The sequence below is a fragment of the Gastrolobium bilobum genome, unplaced genomic scaffold (genome assembly GCF_033153095.1).
Source record: "Gastrolobium bilobum isolate Gb01-03AN ecotype WA unplaced genomic scaffold, APGP_CSIRO_Gbil_v1 utg10243, whole genome shotgun sequence".
Classification (NCBI taxonomy): Eukaryota; Viridiplantae; Streptophyta; class Magnoliopsida; order Fabales; family Fabaceae; genus Gastrolobium; species Gastrolobium bilobum.
Window position 1 is genome coordinate 55215 of NW_026900118.1, and position 15947 is coordinate 71161.

At 36.1% G+C, this 15947-nt stretch overlaps 2 protein-coding genes across 3 annotated transcripts; one reads left to right on the forward strand and one right to left on the reverse strand.

Annotated features, from left to right (window-relative positions):
* Positions 1-1378: 1378 nt before the first annotated feature.
* LOC133295395 (endoglucanase 17-like) lies at positions 1379-3649 on the forward strand. Its single transcript, XM_061494224.1, has 8 exons — positions 1379-1633; positions 1714-1920; positions 2019-2219; positions 2352-2444; positions 2545-2706; positions 2806-2911; positions 3045-3208; positions 3317-3649. Exons 1-8 carry the CDS (start codon positions 1379-1381, stop codon positions 3647-3649), a joined length of 1521 nt encoding a protein of 506 aa, XP_061350208.1.
* A 2598-nt stretch (positions 3650-6247) lies between these two features.
* On the reverse strand, positions 6248-15351 carry LOC133295394 (sucrose synthase 2-like). Of its 2 annotated transcripts, none has more exons than XM_061494222.1 (15): positions 15254-15351; positions 14881-15007; positions 11502-11653; positions 11200-11392; positions 10862-10980; positions 10524-10740; positions 10248-10343; positions 9970-10143; positions 9684-9800; positions 9415-9581; positions 8538-8762; positions 7748-8069; positions 7430-7674; positions 6800-6938; positions 6248-6631 (listed from the first exon to the last, which is right to left on the reverse strand). In XM_061494222.1, the coding sequence occupies exons 1-15, from the start codon at positions 15349-15351 to the stop codon at positions 6593-6595; spliced, it is 2430 nt and encodes an 809-aa protein (XP_061350206.1). In that variant the 3' UTR covers positions 6248-6592. The 2 variants fall into 2 exon arrangements, with proteins under 2 accessions (XP_061350206.1, XP_061350207.1); XM_061494223.1 differs by having other exon boundaries at positions 14881-14994; positions 15241-15351.
* Positions 15352-15947: the final 596 nt, after the last annotated feature.

Below are 15947 nucleotides of genomic sequence, written 5' to 3' on the forward strand. Positions count from 1 at the left end.
ATTTCCGGCGAGCTTGAAGCTCTCACTTCGACTCTATTATGCAAACAAGACACACCTAAAAAATTGGGGTTTAATGTTACTCCGGTAAGGAGAGATAACTTTATCAATTGGGACCCCCTGTATATGTGTAAGTTAGACTCTTATTTCACCAGGATCAAAAGTCCTTACATTATCTGCATAATTCGAACTCACGATATAAATTAGGGAAAATATTTGTCATTTCTTTTTATACAATGATAAAAATTGAACATATAACCTAATATGAATTATTCAAATCTCTTTCGTTACTGTATCAATCCTAATGGCTTAATATTTGTTATTTTAAATAATATAATTTTAGGATATTTTAAATTAATATTTTTTATATTCTTTTTTCTTTACTTTCTCTGTCTTCCTAATTTTATGGAGGAGAAAGAATATAAAATACATCAATCATGCACAAAAATAATATCGTTTCATCTAATATAATACAAAATTGTGTGCTATAAAATGAGAAACATTTTTTCATAAACTTAATCTTTAACTAACTACACCCGCCTTATTGGTGAGTTGCTTGAATTATCAGTATATTAGCTTTTCAGGTTTTTCCTTTCAGTCATCACTTTGGTCATTTAAAAAAAATGTTAGCAATTTAGTTTTTAAATAATAATAATAATGTAAAGTATTATCGTTGTGGTCTTTTATTATTTTCACATTAATTTAGTTCTTCGATTATGTAAATTATCATCAAATTAAGATTTTGTGATATTTATTTTTCACCATCTAATAAAAAAATAATTTGATAATACTTTATATAATTAAGAGATTAAATTATAATAATTTTTTTTTAACAAAACTAGAATAATGATGGCCATTCTATAAGGGGTTTATTTTTTAATTATAATTTTCAAAATCATGTCAAACAAGGCGGGAGATAGGCACAAGTAACGATAGGATCATAGGAATACAACCAAAATTGTTATCGATTAAGGCAATTGATACAAGTTATACAACCAATGGCAATTCATTATTGCATGATTTATTGATACACAATTGTATTTTTTTTTTTTTCACGGTGAACTACATAACTTCTTTTCCAAAATTTGGAGTTAGGCGAATCAGGATTAAAAATTTTAAATCGCTATAAAAAATAATAATATAAAAGATCGAATACATACCCTCGTCCTTAGACCTGTGTGTTCTAAAGATGTCTTTCTAGTTATTGAAGAAATGGAAAGCATGAAAGGCAGAGAAACCTGTTGTATAGGATGTGGACCTAATTATTGTTTTATTGTAACGAAGCAGGACGTTACAGAGGTAACTTTTGCTTTATAAATACCTGTGTTTGAAGAACAAAAGAGAACACACTGGGGCTTGCAGGTTTCAGTTGAAATTGAAAATGACTCTCTTTCTTTCCTTCAATACCCTTCTATCTCTTTTTCTCTCTACTATTCTGCTTCATTGTGATGCCTTCCCAGTCCATTACAATCACCCCTTGCACCCTCGCCACCCTCGATTTGCCACTCATAACTACAGAGATGCTCTCACCAAATCTATTATTTTCTTTGAAGGCCAGAGGTCAGGGAAGCTTCCTTCTAATCAGAGAATGTCTTGGAGAAGGGACTCTGGTCTCTCTGATGGCTCAGCTATGCATGTATATAGCATTCACCTCGCTCATTACCATGTTGTTTGTGTTTTTTTAGTTGCTTATTTCGGTGTGAATATGCAATGCAGGTTGATTTGGTTGGAGGGTACTATGATGCTGGGGACAATATCAAGTTTGGTTTTCCTATGGCCTTTACCACCACTATGCTTTCATGGAGCGTTATTGAGTTTGGTGGGTTAATGAAAGGTGAGTTGCAGAATGCCAGAGAGGCCATTCGTTGGGCTACTGATTATCTTCTCAAAGCTACTGCACATCCAAACACCATTTATGTTCAGGTTGGTTTTCTCTTGCTAAAGTCTTGTGTCTGTATGTATGTATGAATGATTAGGGAGAAAACATGGGAGCTGACATTGAATCTGGTTTGGGTTTGCAGGTGGGAGATGCTAAGAAGGACCATGCCTGTTGGGAGAGACCTGAGGACATGGACACACCAAGAAGTGTCTTTAAGATAGATGCAAACACACCTGGTTCAGAAGTTGCTGCTGAAACTGCTGCAGCTCTTGCAGCTGCTTCTCTGGTTTTCAGAAGAAGTGACCCCTTATACTCCAAAACTCTAGTCGCGAGGGCTATCAGGGTAAGGCTTTGATTCAACTCTTCAAAAAATAAAAAAAAAATAAAAAATTGCATTTTTAATGGAGCAAATTTCTCCCAACTAAATATTTCCATTTTGTACAAAATCTTAGATTGTGTTTGTTTGTGGGTGTAGGTCTTCCAGTTTGCTGATAAATACAGGGGATCCTACAGCAATGCCTTGAAGCCCATTGTGTGCCCTTTCTATTGTTCTTACTCTGGTTATCAGGTAAAGTTTCACTTGTTCTATATCCCCAATTGATGTTGTTCAGTTTGTGGGAATAAGCATACTCAAATTCTTTCCTTAAAATGTCTTGATAATATGCTAGGATGAGTTGTTGTGGGGTGCTGCTTGGCTGCACAAGGCTACCAAGAATCCAATGTACCTAAACTACATTCAAGTTAACGGCCAGATCCTTGGTGCTGCAGAGTTTGACAACACTTTTGGGTGGGATAACAAGCACGTTGGAGCAAGGATACTACTTTCGAAGGTCCAAAATCCAAACTCAATCACATGTCTTCTGTTGTCTGTTGCAAAACTAGTAGCAAAAAATGGTTGTGATCTTACGTTTTAGTGCTCTTCATTTTAGGAATTTCTTGTTCAAAAGGTACAATCTCTCCATGACTACAAGGGTCATTCGGATAGCTTTGTCTGTTCTCTAATTCCCGGGGACTCTTCTGCCCAATATACCCCAGGTAAGGAAGGACCCTTTTACTTCTTTCTTATTCTTATCCTCCCTCTCACTGTCTCAACTGTGTGGTCCAATTTGTAACGGTTACTTAACAGTTTTTTTTTTTTTTTTTTTTGGGCGTTTGAAAATCTCCGAAGGTGGGCTTCTGTTTAAGATGAGCGATAGCAACATGCAGTATGTCACGTCCACCTCCTTCTTACTGTTAACATATGCCAAATACTTAACCTCATCCCATATGGTTGTGAACTGTGGTGGAACCACATTAACCCCAAAGAGGCTCCGTACAATAGCCAAGAAACAGGTATTAAAAAACATAACAATATTTATTTAGTATAGTACAAAAAATTGAAATGTGCATTTCTTTCTTGTTAATTGAACTCGAGTATTATTTTTTTTCTATAATTTTCAGGTGGATTACTTGCTAGGAGACAACCCTTTGAAGATGTCCTACATGGTGGGGTATGGTCCAAGGTACCCACGAAGGATACACCACAGAGGCTCATCTCTTCCGTCCGTTTCTGTGCACCCTGGAAAGATCCAATGCTCAGCAGGCTTCGGTGTGATGAATTCGCAATCTCCCAACCCCAACATTCTAGTGGGTGCCGTTGTTGGTGGACCGGACCTGCATGATAGGTTCCCAGATGAACGGTCAGATTATGAGCAATCAGAGCCAGCTACATATATTAACGCACCCCTTGTTGGAACACTAGCTTATCTTGCACACTCATTTGGTCAACTTTAGGGGCAACATCTCCAACTAGTTTGGGTAGTTTTATTTCTTAGAAGTGTTGCACACTTATTTGGCCACCGCTAAGCGCACACTTATATATGTTAACCTTATTATGTATGTGTAATTTGGGAAGTGGTATATGTGATGGTGTTCAACTTGTCAAGAACTTAAAACCAAATTATGACGGTAAATTTGTTTGATAATGCATGTTACTTTTACTTTTCATCGTATCGGCGAGGCAAAATGTTAGATTTAAGAAAGCTTGGGATAGTAGGGACATGGTTGAATTAAAAACACCTTTAACATGGTCTTTTCCTAGGAACTTGGAAATAACCTTTATTACGCCAGCCAATTAAAATCGACGATATAGAAGTAAAGGGGAAATTATTAACTACTATGAAATAAATATCTTATTCTATACTATTTTATGAGGGGTTACTTTAATGATGTGTATTATTGTTGTTTCACTTTATATGCATTTTTAGCCCGGCTGAGATGGGGTTAAAAAGAAAAGAGAAAGAGCACCTAAAAACTTATCCAAAGTGAAGTGTCAATGGGTGGAAAAATGTAGATAAAGACGAACATGATTGAATTAAAGAAAGTTTTAACAGAAGATCTTTTCCTAGAAACTTGGAAAATAACCCTTTGTTACACCAATTAATTAAAGATGATATGGAAGTAAAGTAGAAATTATTAAGTCTCCGAAATATGAGGTGTTACTTTAGTTATGTGTATTATTATTGTTTCACTTTATCTACATTTTTTTAATTCAGCTGACTCGCTGGGGTAGGGTTAAAAACAAAAGAAAGGTTGTACCAAAAAAAAAAGAGCACCAAAAAAAATTCCAGCACCTAGATGTATCTGAACTCTGAAGCAAAGTGGTGGAAAACGAGTTTTTGACCGTTGAAAGTGAGGGCGATGGAAAAAGACGATTTTAGGAGACGTGTCACGGGTGAAGCAGAACCGAAAGAACTGCTTTAGGTTAACGATCAGTTACAAGTGTCAGGGGTGTCAGAAGTAGGAATGCAACTCTCTTTTTTGACTAGAGAACTTAACCGAAACTGTAACAGAACGCTTCCCCGGATGGGACCAAAAGACATTCGTCCAGTCCTGTCTACATGAGTGACCTACGGTCCTACGGATAACTTTTATTTTTTTAATAGACCTACGGATAACTTTAGTAACTAGCTTGGTTGAGCATTTGAGCTTTCATCAGCTTACAAGAAAACCATAATTAAGGCCGTTTGGTATTATAAATTTTAGATTTTCAAAAAACTTACATTCGAAATCCTAGGTCCTATTTGAATATTGTTTCTAATTTTTTTTTTTTTTTTTCAGAACAAAAAATTAATTTGATAAGTCCTGCTTTGTTAAAAAAAGTTTACAAAAATTATTAACTTTTTTATTTTAGAATCAAATTGAGAGAATGTGTATGAGTTGTTTTTATTTTGCATTTTATCTTAAATTTTTAAAACAAAAAAAAAATACAAAAAATATTTATTTTCATAACTATTTTGCAAAACAGTTTTAAGAACAACAAAATCAAAACACAAAACAAACAAACAGACCTCAAGTTACCCAAGTTTGATACAAGAATTTTTAAAAAATTTCTGTAAAAATGAGATTCTTTGGAATTAAAATTATGAATAAAAATTTCATTAAATAATATCATCGGGTGGGTGATATTCTTGAGTTCCCACCTAGTGAAATTTTTTTAAATAACTTGTAGGACATAAATAATCCTGCTTATATTTTCATCCCTAGCCATAATATTTTGCTTCACAGAAGCGTGGGTTCCTCTTACCTTTCACGACTCTTTTATTGGATTCTCATCTGCTTCACGTTGCTTCGCTTCGATAACCCAAACGTCACGATTATCTAGTTCTGACATTGAATCGACAGCCGTTTGTGAATTTTGGGGTTGCTCTTGCAAACCGGATGCTGAAGACAATGACTAGATGATCAATTAAGAACGACTGGTTGCTGAAGATGATTTCATGATTGAGAACAATTTCAGGTTGCTATGATTTGAGAACGGTCAAATTCAAAAAAAATTGGTTTGATCTCCTGATCTTTTTGTGGCATATCAGAAATGTTTTGCAAAAATTCATCAAATGTTAGTTTTATATAATCAACCCACGTTCCCAAAAGTTATTCACAATCAACCAAACATATAATTGAAAAATTTGAGCCAACATTTTTGAGAATATTTTGGCATACGAAACAGCTTTTTTTACAACATTCCTAAAAAATTCATTTCCCCACATAATCCCAAGAATCATAATTTCCAAAACAAAAAAATTTCTCCTCAAACAAACTTCATCTTACATTCACAATCGTTGAACGAACCAACGGGTCTGTGCCCCTACAATCCAAACTCCACAGACTAGAAGTTCGTTGGGGGCTCCTTTTCTTTTTGGTTTTGTTTTTTAAAGAAATGACAAGGGGGAAGGGGTAGTTGAGGATAAGGAAGGTAACTTCAAGAGTCACGCAACGTGCAAAAAACTAGGACATCAACTGTTCAAGCTAGTCCAAATGCTAGAAACTTTTCATCTTGATTATCTAAAACAACTAGCAGAACAATCTGAGACCAAAAATCCTCACAGGTGTACTTTCCATGAAAAGAAGATTACTAACTGCTAAGCTAAGCGAAGCAATACACAAGACATCCAAAAACCAGTATCCAGCATTTCGGACATAATCAAATTTAACATACACTAGCTACCCTGAAACTTTTATTCTAGCAGAACAAGATTTTACGACGGGGTCCATCATTATAAGTCGACGTGGCCGTGGGATAACTAGGAAACAGAATTTCATCTATATTATAAGACAATATTGTGAGACACAACCCAGTTATGTTGGGAAGCAGAAATTTGTCTACATTGTAAGACAATATTACTGTCTTAGCAAGTAGTCACACACGGCCTGACTGCGGAGACACCAGTCAGTTATTTAATTTGCATCATCCTTTGCTAGCGGAGCAGACTTTGCCTGCAAAGAAGTAGTTGAGCACAAAATTCAAATCAATGTAAGTAACAGCTTTCTTTTGTTTCTCATGATATTACTATAGAACATAAAGATGATAAAGTCATAACGCTGCATGATAGCATCCCAATCATTTCCTGAAACTAACGAGTGAATAAATGTTATACCACTCACCAAGTCACGGAATTTAAGGATATAGAACATCTCAAGATATCTTCGAGTTTCACGCCTTTCTAATTTGGAGACATACTTCCAGAAACTATAAACACCCGCCAAGGTCATAAGCCTTTCAGAATAGATCTTCCATGTGTACCTGAATATTGTTTGCTAAGCATAAGTGTCACTAAAAAATCATCTACCAACTTTTACCAAAATCATATGGGATAAGTTATTCTACTTATCTCATTTTCTGCCTACTTGAGATTCTGATCTAATAGTGTTGGAGAGTGGTAGGCAAAAATAAGCAGAGAAAAAGGTAGGTAGAATAATTGTAAAGAACTAAATCAATCCAAAAGTTTAAGCTATTGAGTGAGGTTATATTAATGGTTTTATATATTTCAACACGTCCTCTCACACGAGAGCTCATTGGGCTTGAAGGGTGGACAATGCACAGACCCACCTACCTGCGCTAAGAAAGAAATTTCACTTGAAAGAAAATGGGGGGCGGTGAGGATCAAACCCGATACACCGAGGCTCTGATACCATGTAAAAATCCAATTCAACCCAAAAACTTAAGTAAGGTTTTGAGTGAAGCTATATTAATGGTTTTATATATTTCAACAATAATCTATCCAAATCATATACCTTTCATAAATTCTTTGAAGACCACTATCAGATATTTTATTCCAATAGCTTGGATCCTCCTTACATCGTTGGAAGAACTCAACCAAAAGCTCAGAAGCTTGATCAGGGTGATAAGGATCGATATGGAATCCTGATTTACCATGCTCGATAATCTCAGCGGGACCACCATGGCAAGTAGCAAATGTGGGTAGGCCACAAGTCATGGCCTCCACAACTGTAAGCCCAAAAGCTTCATAGAAGGCAGGCTGCACTAAGAGAGTTAACAGTTACAAATGATGTCTGAGGGGTCAATACAAATAGTAAAGAGAAAGTAGCTACCTGAACGAAAGCACCTTTTGTGTCAGCTATGTAGCGATATAGCTCACCATTACGTGCTCTATTTGTTTGGGCAGCAATCCATCGAAAATCACCATTTAAACTATACGTTTTCATGAGATCATGCATCTTCTCAATTTCTGCAATTTCTTCTCTGTCCTTGGACTTACTTACATCAATATAACCAGCTACCACAACTAGGTTGACCAGTTCCCTCAATTTGCTATTCTTACCATAGCTTTCTACCAACCCACTTATGTTTTTTACTCGGTCTAGCCTTGCCATGGAGAAAATTATGGGCTTTGATTGGTCTTTCAGTGTCCCACTGCCACCATAGTAACAAAGATCAAGTCATCAACTAAATGCTATCTGCGATTTACCTTGTCATAGCCACATATTCACATTTGAAACAGTGAGGTGTTTCATAAGGTTTCTTCCAAATGCTTAGATATTTTATCCCTTATGAGATATAAGCATATGGAGGTAGGGGTGGGATTCTAGACAAGACAACCAACTGTCTACAGCTGGTTATATTTTACAGCAGAGAATGGTCCCATGAAAGAAAGAAAAGTGATGAAAGATAATAGCTAATGGGTCATACTTAACCAATTTCTTGCGTGATAGATCACACTCACAGACAACTAAACCAACCTAAATTAATATTGATCCTCTAGACAAATGATAGTAGCCTAGAATCCTCAAATTGATTATAGGACCTATTACTTCTGAAGCTATGGATCTTCTCAAAGTAAACAACACAAATTCAAAATTTGTCCATTTGAAATAGACTCACATGTATTCATCAGTCTGCTCAGGATCATACAGCAACTTCTCAATTGAACCATGCAGAGCTGTAAGTCTTTTCTGCTTCTCAGAGTAGGGGAAATATATGCACATATCTGCTCCAGGGGAGACAATATTGAACTTAGGATCAAAAACATCAATGCCATGGACAACCCTATAGAGCCCAGGAAGAGTAAAAGCAGCGTGGCTCTCATACTGGCCAACAGTATTCCTCCTGAAAGATAGATTATGCAAGAAAATGATGTAATCATGTAACTAGCATTAGGATAACCGAAAACCAAAATATAAACAAAATTATTAGAAAGAAAAATGGGGAAATGCAAGCAAGCGCAAGGGATCGGTAAGTAAGAAGATTAAAGAGGACTCTAGGGGAAAATGGTGACTAGTTCATATTCCTCTCAGAGATATGTCCAGTGCTATAGAAAGGAATAGGTATCTTCAGTAAATAGCTGGGTCGAATTCCATGAGCAATAGTCAAAGTCACCTACATAATCTAGGAGTCTTGAGACAACTAATTATGTTACACCAAACAAAGGAATAAATTTCTCAGGAGAGTCATATGATGCTTGCAGATGTAATGCCAAACGAGTATGGGGAATTATACAAATAGGAGTCAATCCTGTTTAAGATAACCATGCAAATGTGCGCTATGGGTGCATATGTTTGTTAAACAACATGCAACCACTTGCATGGTAATTTTATCTCCAAAATAAAATAGACAAGATCTTGCAAAAGAAACGAAAGGATGAAATTATATAATGGATAACATTATTGAGTAAAATAAAGGAGAAAAGGTATAAGCCAGAATCACAAGTGAATTATTGAAAACCATGAAGTGCACTGTATATCACGAATAGGAAACTTACGTTCCTGCAATCTCTTGGTATGTACTGGTGATGATAAAATCAGCACTATTCATGGCTATTAGGTCAGCAGTGAACTGACATGAAAAATGATATTTATCCTCAAACTTCTTCCAATATATATCTGAATCTGGATATTTTGTTTTCTCCAGTGCATGCGCAATTGTGCACTACAAATATGAACATCAAATCTAGTAAGTTGCATGCTCAGCATAAGATAACATGAGCTTCACATTTTTATGGCAAAGAGGAAAAAGAAGAAAGAACAGAACCTGTATAACACCCATTTTATAAGCTAATAAAGTCGCAACGAGATTCCCGTCACTGTAGTTTCCAATGATGAAATCAGGATAACCCTGTAACTCAGCAACAATTTCACTGGCAACATCCTGTGGTACACATAAATATCAATATTAACATGAAAAGGCTAGCACATGCGGTATAAATTATGTCATTGTTAAAAATCTTTCCCATGTTTAAACTAAACTAAGAAATCAATATTCCTTAATAATAGTACACAATGAGGGCAGTAGTTCAACCCTATAGACTGACATTTACCTGTGCATATGTCTCCAGATAAGGCCAAACATCAAACCTTGAGATCCATTCCCGGAGAATTCCTTTCTCTGATCTAAAAGGAACTCGCAAAATATGAGTGTGTTCAGTACCACTGACTCTTTCTAGCCGCTGGTTGCATGTTGTCCCCTTTGCATCAGGAATTAACCTGGTAACCTTCAGAAAAGAAAAGAAATTAAATTTGATTTGAACTGGAAAAGTAATCAACTACAGAACAAACGAGTCAAAATTGAAGAAATGATCAAAGAAGTTACACTTACAATTAGAATTCTAGGAGTGAAATCGAGTCCTTGTTTCTTAATCCGAAGGAGCATCTCATTCTCAAGGGCACGCACTTGATCCAGTATATAAACAACCTGCAGATAAAAGCCTTTCATGTAGGATGGTGCTCATACATAATATTAACTCACACCAATGCAAGAGACATAAGATCAGAAATGGCCAAGAGAAATGAGAACTTTAAAGTGGGGCAATGAACAAAATTCTCATGTCCAGCTTAAATGATCTTATGGCATATATGATATAAAAAAGAATACCTGCCCACCAGTGTCAGGCAAACCCAGGACATTGGCTTGCCCAAAGTAGCCATGAGGAGATAATATAACAACATTAAACACCATTGGCACTCTGCCAAGAAAAGTCTCTAATGTAGAAGGGTCAGGAGCCTGAAGAAGGTCCAAGAGCAGATGCATCATCTCCAATACCCGTTCAGCTGTATCACCCCAACCTCTCTCAAAACCCATTCCTTGTAACCTACACTTGGCCAAGAGTCAAAAAATGAAACATCTAACTAAAATATTCAACAAAAATTCTCACATCATCAATGAGTCTGCAAGGTGAAGACATATGAACTGATTATCAAAGATAACCTTACACATATTCAAACTCAGAATATAGTGTATCAGGTGCAAGCCTGAAAAGATACTCCTCAGCCCTAGCCAAAGCAGACTGAAGTTTGGAAATGCTTTGTATACGATCATTTAACATCAGTCCCTGCACCATAATCATGAGGGGAGGGAAATCACCTTCTTTCATCAAACCAAAATTTACATACACACATGCGCACACAAAATAGAAATATAACATTCAGCACTCAACAACAGAGGACATTTCTAAATGCAGGGTCAAGTTTCATTCTTTGAAACTATAACTTTCATCATCTAGCACAATCACTTCATTACAAGTAAAAAGTGCATGGTACATCAAACTTACATGGCCTTTATATTTGTGAGCTCGGAGGAAATCAAGCAATGGCTCCAAAGAATCTTTGTTACGAAACATAATTGAAGAAAGGTGGCGATTGAGAAACTGAACACCATTGCCAATGGATGATGAACGGGTTGGGCGAGGAAACGAGGCATTGAATGGCTCAAAATCAAGCTCCAATACAAACTGGTCATTACTCCTATTGTGTAAAATAATACAAAAAACAGTTATTGCAACAGCCATGGAGATACAGTACAAGGTCAGAGAGTTTATTGCATAAGGCAAAAGCTAAGCCATAGATTTCTTACGTTCCATCTTCAAGTTCTTCTTTGAAGCGGAGATATTCAGAAACGCTTAATTGCTCCACACTGAGTTCAAAGACGTTAACACGGACATATTCCCAAACACCAGGTCTTGGACGAACTGCTATTGCCACAAAAGGAGGCAAAACTATGCCTTCCTGTCACAAAAATAATGATACACATCTTAGTGCAATATTTATCTTGATATATATAAAATCATTAATAAGTCTTATCCTTTTGGGTTGAATTAGTTCTTTACATGATATTAAAGTTTTGTATACTGGGTTCGAATCTTACTGCCCCTATTTTTTTTGTAGTGAAATTTCTTTCTTCGTATAGGTAGGTGGGTCTGTGCATTGTCTACCCTTCAAGCCCAATGGAACGTGTTGAAATATATAAAACCATTAATAAACCTCACCTAACAACTTAAACTTTTGAATTAAAATGTGAAAAAACGTGTTAAAATATATAAAGCATTAATAAAACTCAACTAATAACTTAAATTTTTAAATTGAATTGGTTATTTATAATTTAAATCTTAGGATGTGAAGTGACCTGCTCGAATACGCAACTTTCAAATCTTACAGTAAACAGCACAACCTTCGGTACAAAAAACTATGACACGCATGACGTTTTCCTATAGTATGAAAAGATAAAGTTTTCCTATCAATTTGAATGCTGGTCAGCAATTTCACTGATAGACTTTTTTTTGGGTAAGAATTTCATTGATAGACTTAAAAAGTTAAAACTAGGACAAAATTCCAAGGAATTTAATCATGAATCGAGTATGAGATGTGACTTTACAAAATCATCACGGCTGAGAATCCTCAATTACTTGAAAGCACTTCCACTTTACTTGTTATAAGTATTTAAAATAGGGTAGAATTATATTAAAAAAAAAATGTACAGACTTATAAATTATAATATGTTGGGTATGGCTCATACTTCACATGATGATATTAGCCCTAATTGTCGGGGTCAGCAGAAAGGCAACTGGGGTCCCGCTTCCAGGTGAGCGGGCGGGGGTCCGGGGGTAGCGCCCCCAGGCCCGTAGAGGCTAGGTAATGTTTAGGTCCCTGTTTCTATTGTAATTTTCTTAGCAGTTTGGGCTTGGGCCCATGAATAGCTGCTGTTAGGGTTTCTTGTAATCCTATTTATATTTGCCTTGTAAACCGAGAGACTTGTAACGAGTGGCGGTGAGGTGAATATAGTACAGACAAGCTGGACGTAGCCTATATTGGGTGAACCAGGGTAAATCATCTTGTCAATCTCTCTACTCTTATCTCTTTTTCTGTTTTCTCGATTCTGTGTGATTGTCGATTTCCAACATAATATACGTGACCGATAATGTAAGCAACTTGCAAGGATCAACGACTGTCCCCACACACTAACACGAGCACCCATCCCAGAATTGCTCCAAGTCAAGCACGCTTAACTATGGAGTTCTTCCGTTCCGGGCTACCGAAAAGTATATGCATCTTGTTAGTATAGGTAGTACCAATTAATTCTTATAAGTCATTCCCAACTGTACCGTCTCATACCAGCACAGTCTCTGGAATCCCTCTCTTTCGGGTGTTGATTCGATTCATTCATGTACCCCGTCCCTAGAAGCCTGCCAGGAGCCGCTCCTTGTCCATGTCATTTCGCACCGGCGATCACTCCCCGCCCTCGTTAGCACCCGGGATGTTACATGCCCACCAGCTTCTGCTTGGTTCGTCCTCGAACCACACCGAACTGGAAGAGAGGCCCTGCTCTGATACCACTTGTAACGCCTGACAACTTGCAAGGATCAACGACTGTCCCTACACACTAACACAAGACTTTTCAGCATGCTTTGTCCTCACTCGCACACTTCCCGGGAAAACTTCCCAGGAGGTCACCCATTCCAGAATTGCTCCAAGTCAAGCACGCTTAACTATGGAGTTCTTCCGTTCCGGGCTACCGAAAAGTAGATGCATCTTGTTAGTATAGGTAGTACCAATTAATTCTTATAAGTCATTCTCAACTGTACCGTCCCATACCAGCACAGTCTCTGGAATCCCTCTTTTTCGGGTGTTGATTCGATTCATTCATGTACCTCCGTCCCTAGAAGCCTGCCAGGAGCCGCTCCATGTCCATGCCCTTTCGCACCGGCGATCACTCCCCGCCCTCGTCAGCGCCCGGGATGTTACAGATAATACTTTATTCAAGAGTGTATTATCGGTCAGATATAATATAGTTTGTAAATAAAAATTTTGTAAATATAACATTTTCTTTAAAATAATTGAAAGTTGAGTACCAAAAAAATAATAATTGAATGTTACAATTCCTTAAAGTAAAATGATTATTTAACGAGTAAATATCTTTTAGGTCCTCAACAAAAAATACGATTTTCACTTTAGTCCCTTTACAAAAAAAATTAATCTCGAGATCCTTAAGAAATTCAAAATAGACCTATTTTGATCTTTTTGAGGGACTAATGTAGGTCTTTTTTGAATTTGTAAAGGACTACGATTTTAATTAAATGAGTCTACTTTAAATTTCTTAGGAACCTCGATAGTAATTTTTTTGTAAAGAACTAAAATAGAGACCGTATTTTTTGTCAAGAACTAAAAAGCTATTTATTTTGCTATGTCTAGACTCGAGTGCTGGGTTTCCTTACCATTGTTTGGTAGACGATCCACTTGCAGGCCACACTTTCAATTACGATTAGATTTAACTCGATCTGAATACTATAAAGTTCATAAGAGATAATGGGTGTGTTTGAAAGTATTTTAGTTTTTTTTTTTCCAAAATTATTTTAAATATGAATTTTAAAAATTGATTTTGAGAGTAAAAAAATAAAAAAACTTGTTTAAGTATAGTTAAATTAAAGTTATAAAGAAGTTGTAATTAACTTTTAGAATTACAAAAATTTCATCATAAAGTAATTGTTTTGGTCTTAATTTTACGAAATTGTCATCAATGAATTCTGGTATTTACGATTTTGCCACCGCCTAAATGCAAAAAACAGAAAACAGCGCTGGAGAACATCAAAAGAATGTTTTGGTTTTCTGGTTTTTAAAACTTAAAAAGAGTCATTGTTTTGAGAAGCATTTTTTCAGAACACCCATTACCAAACAAGTTTTTTTATTTTTTTATTTTTAAAAACAAAAAACTGTTTTACAAAATAGTTATCAATATCTAAATACTGCTTTGCAGATGATGCGTTTAATTTTTCAAACCTTTTTGTTTGAGCATTAAAAAACAATTGGCCTTCAAAGTAAAATTGAGTTAAACTTGTAATTGTCGAATAACATATGGAGTGACTAAAATAAGGCTTTAGTATTGGAAATTCAAGAATGCTAAGCCTCAACAAAATTATCTAATATGATCCTACGTTATAATAGGTCCATGGTTAATTAACCTGTGCGGATTTGATGATTTCACCAAAGGGTTTGAGATCTTCAGCTGATTGATCCTCGCCGATGACACTTTCCAGCTCATCAATCAAATTATGGGGTTGCAAAAGCCCTTTCCCCTGAGCCACATACCTTCAAAGTTCAAACACAAGATCAACAATCAAATATCCATAATGTGAAAGCCATAATCAATAAGTTAGTACTTATTCTCCTCTAAAAGATTTTTTCTTTTAAAAAAAATACACACACGCAAACAAACAAACAAAGACACGCACATTAAATTTGTATTATTCTCATCTCTTCACCATCCACCCAAAATAAACCACGAAATTTTAATTACCCCCAACAACAAAAAAATGTAATACAAGACTTTGCAACCTGGAGAGGAGAGAAACGAGTTCGTTAGGATGAGCGGAGAGGGTAACCTCTACTCGGTCTCTGATACTTGCCTTTCGATCAAGCTTAGGCTGAGACATGATGATAACGATGATGAGGTATCTTCTTCTTTCACAAGTAGTGGAGAAAAAGCTCCTCCTTGGCACAGTGCTGTGATGTTATTGATGATAAAAGAGTGAGAATCTGTGATGTGACGTGTTGCTTCTGAAAGAGGAGAATCTCTGATATTTGGGGAAATAAGGTTGGTGTCGGGTTCATCATCCATTGTTCCATTCCATGCATAACATCAACGATTCAACATGCACATTTGTCGCGGTGATGGTTATAATGACATGACGTTACCACTTTTTTACAAGTTCAACATTCAGCAGCTAGCCAAAAGTTCCGACTTTCGAGCATATTGTGGAATGTGGATTGGACAGAGAATATTGGTTAATTGCTTTTGTTAGAATCCAAAATTGCAAAACGAAAGGCCACAGGGGGTAGATTACTTTTCCATAATTATTTTGGATCATGTTACTAATCATTATTTGTGTTGGCAAATTTTTAAAGTAATCTTTCTAACATTATTAATTTACTTTGTTCATTTAAAGTACTTCATTTTTTTTTATATGATAATAATTAAATCTATATCTTTTACTTAAAACTCATTTTAATCATATTGTTTCAGATATGT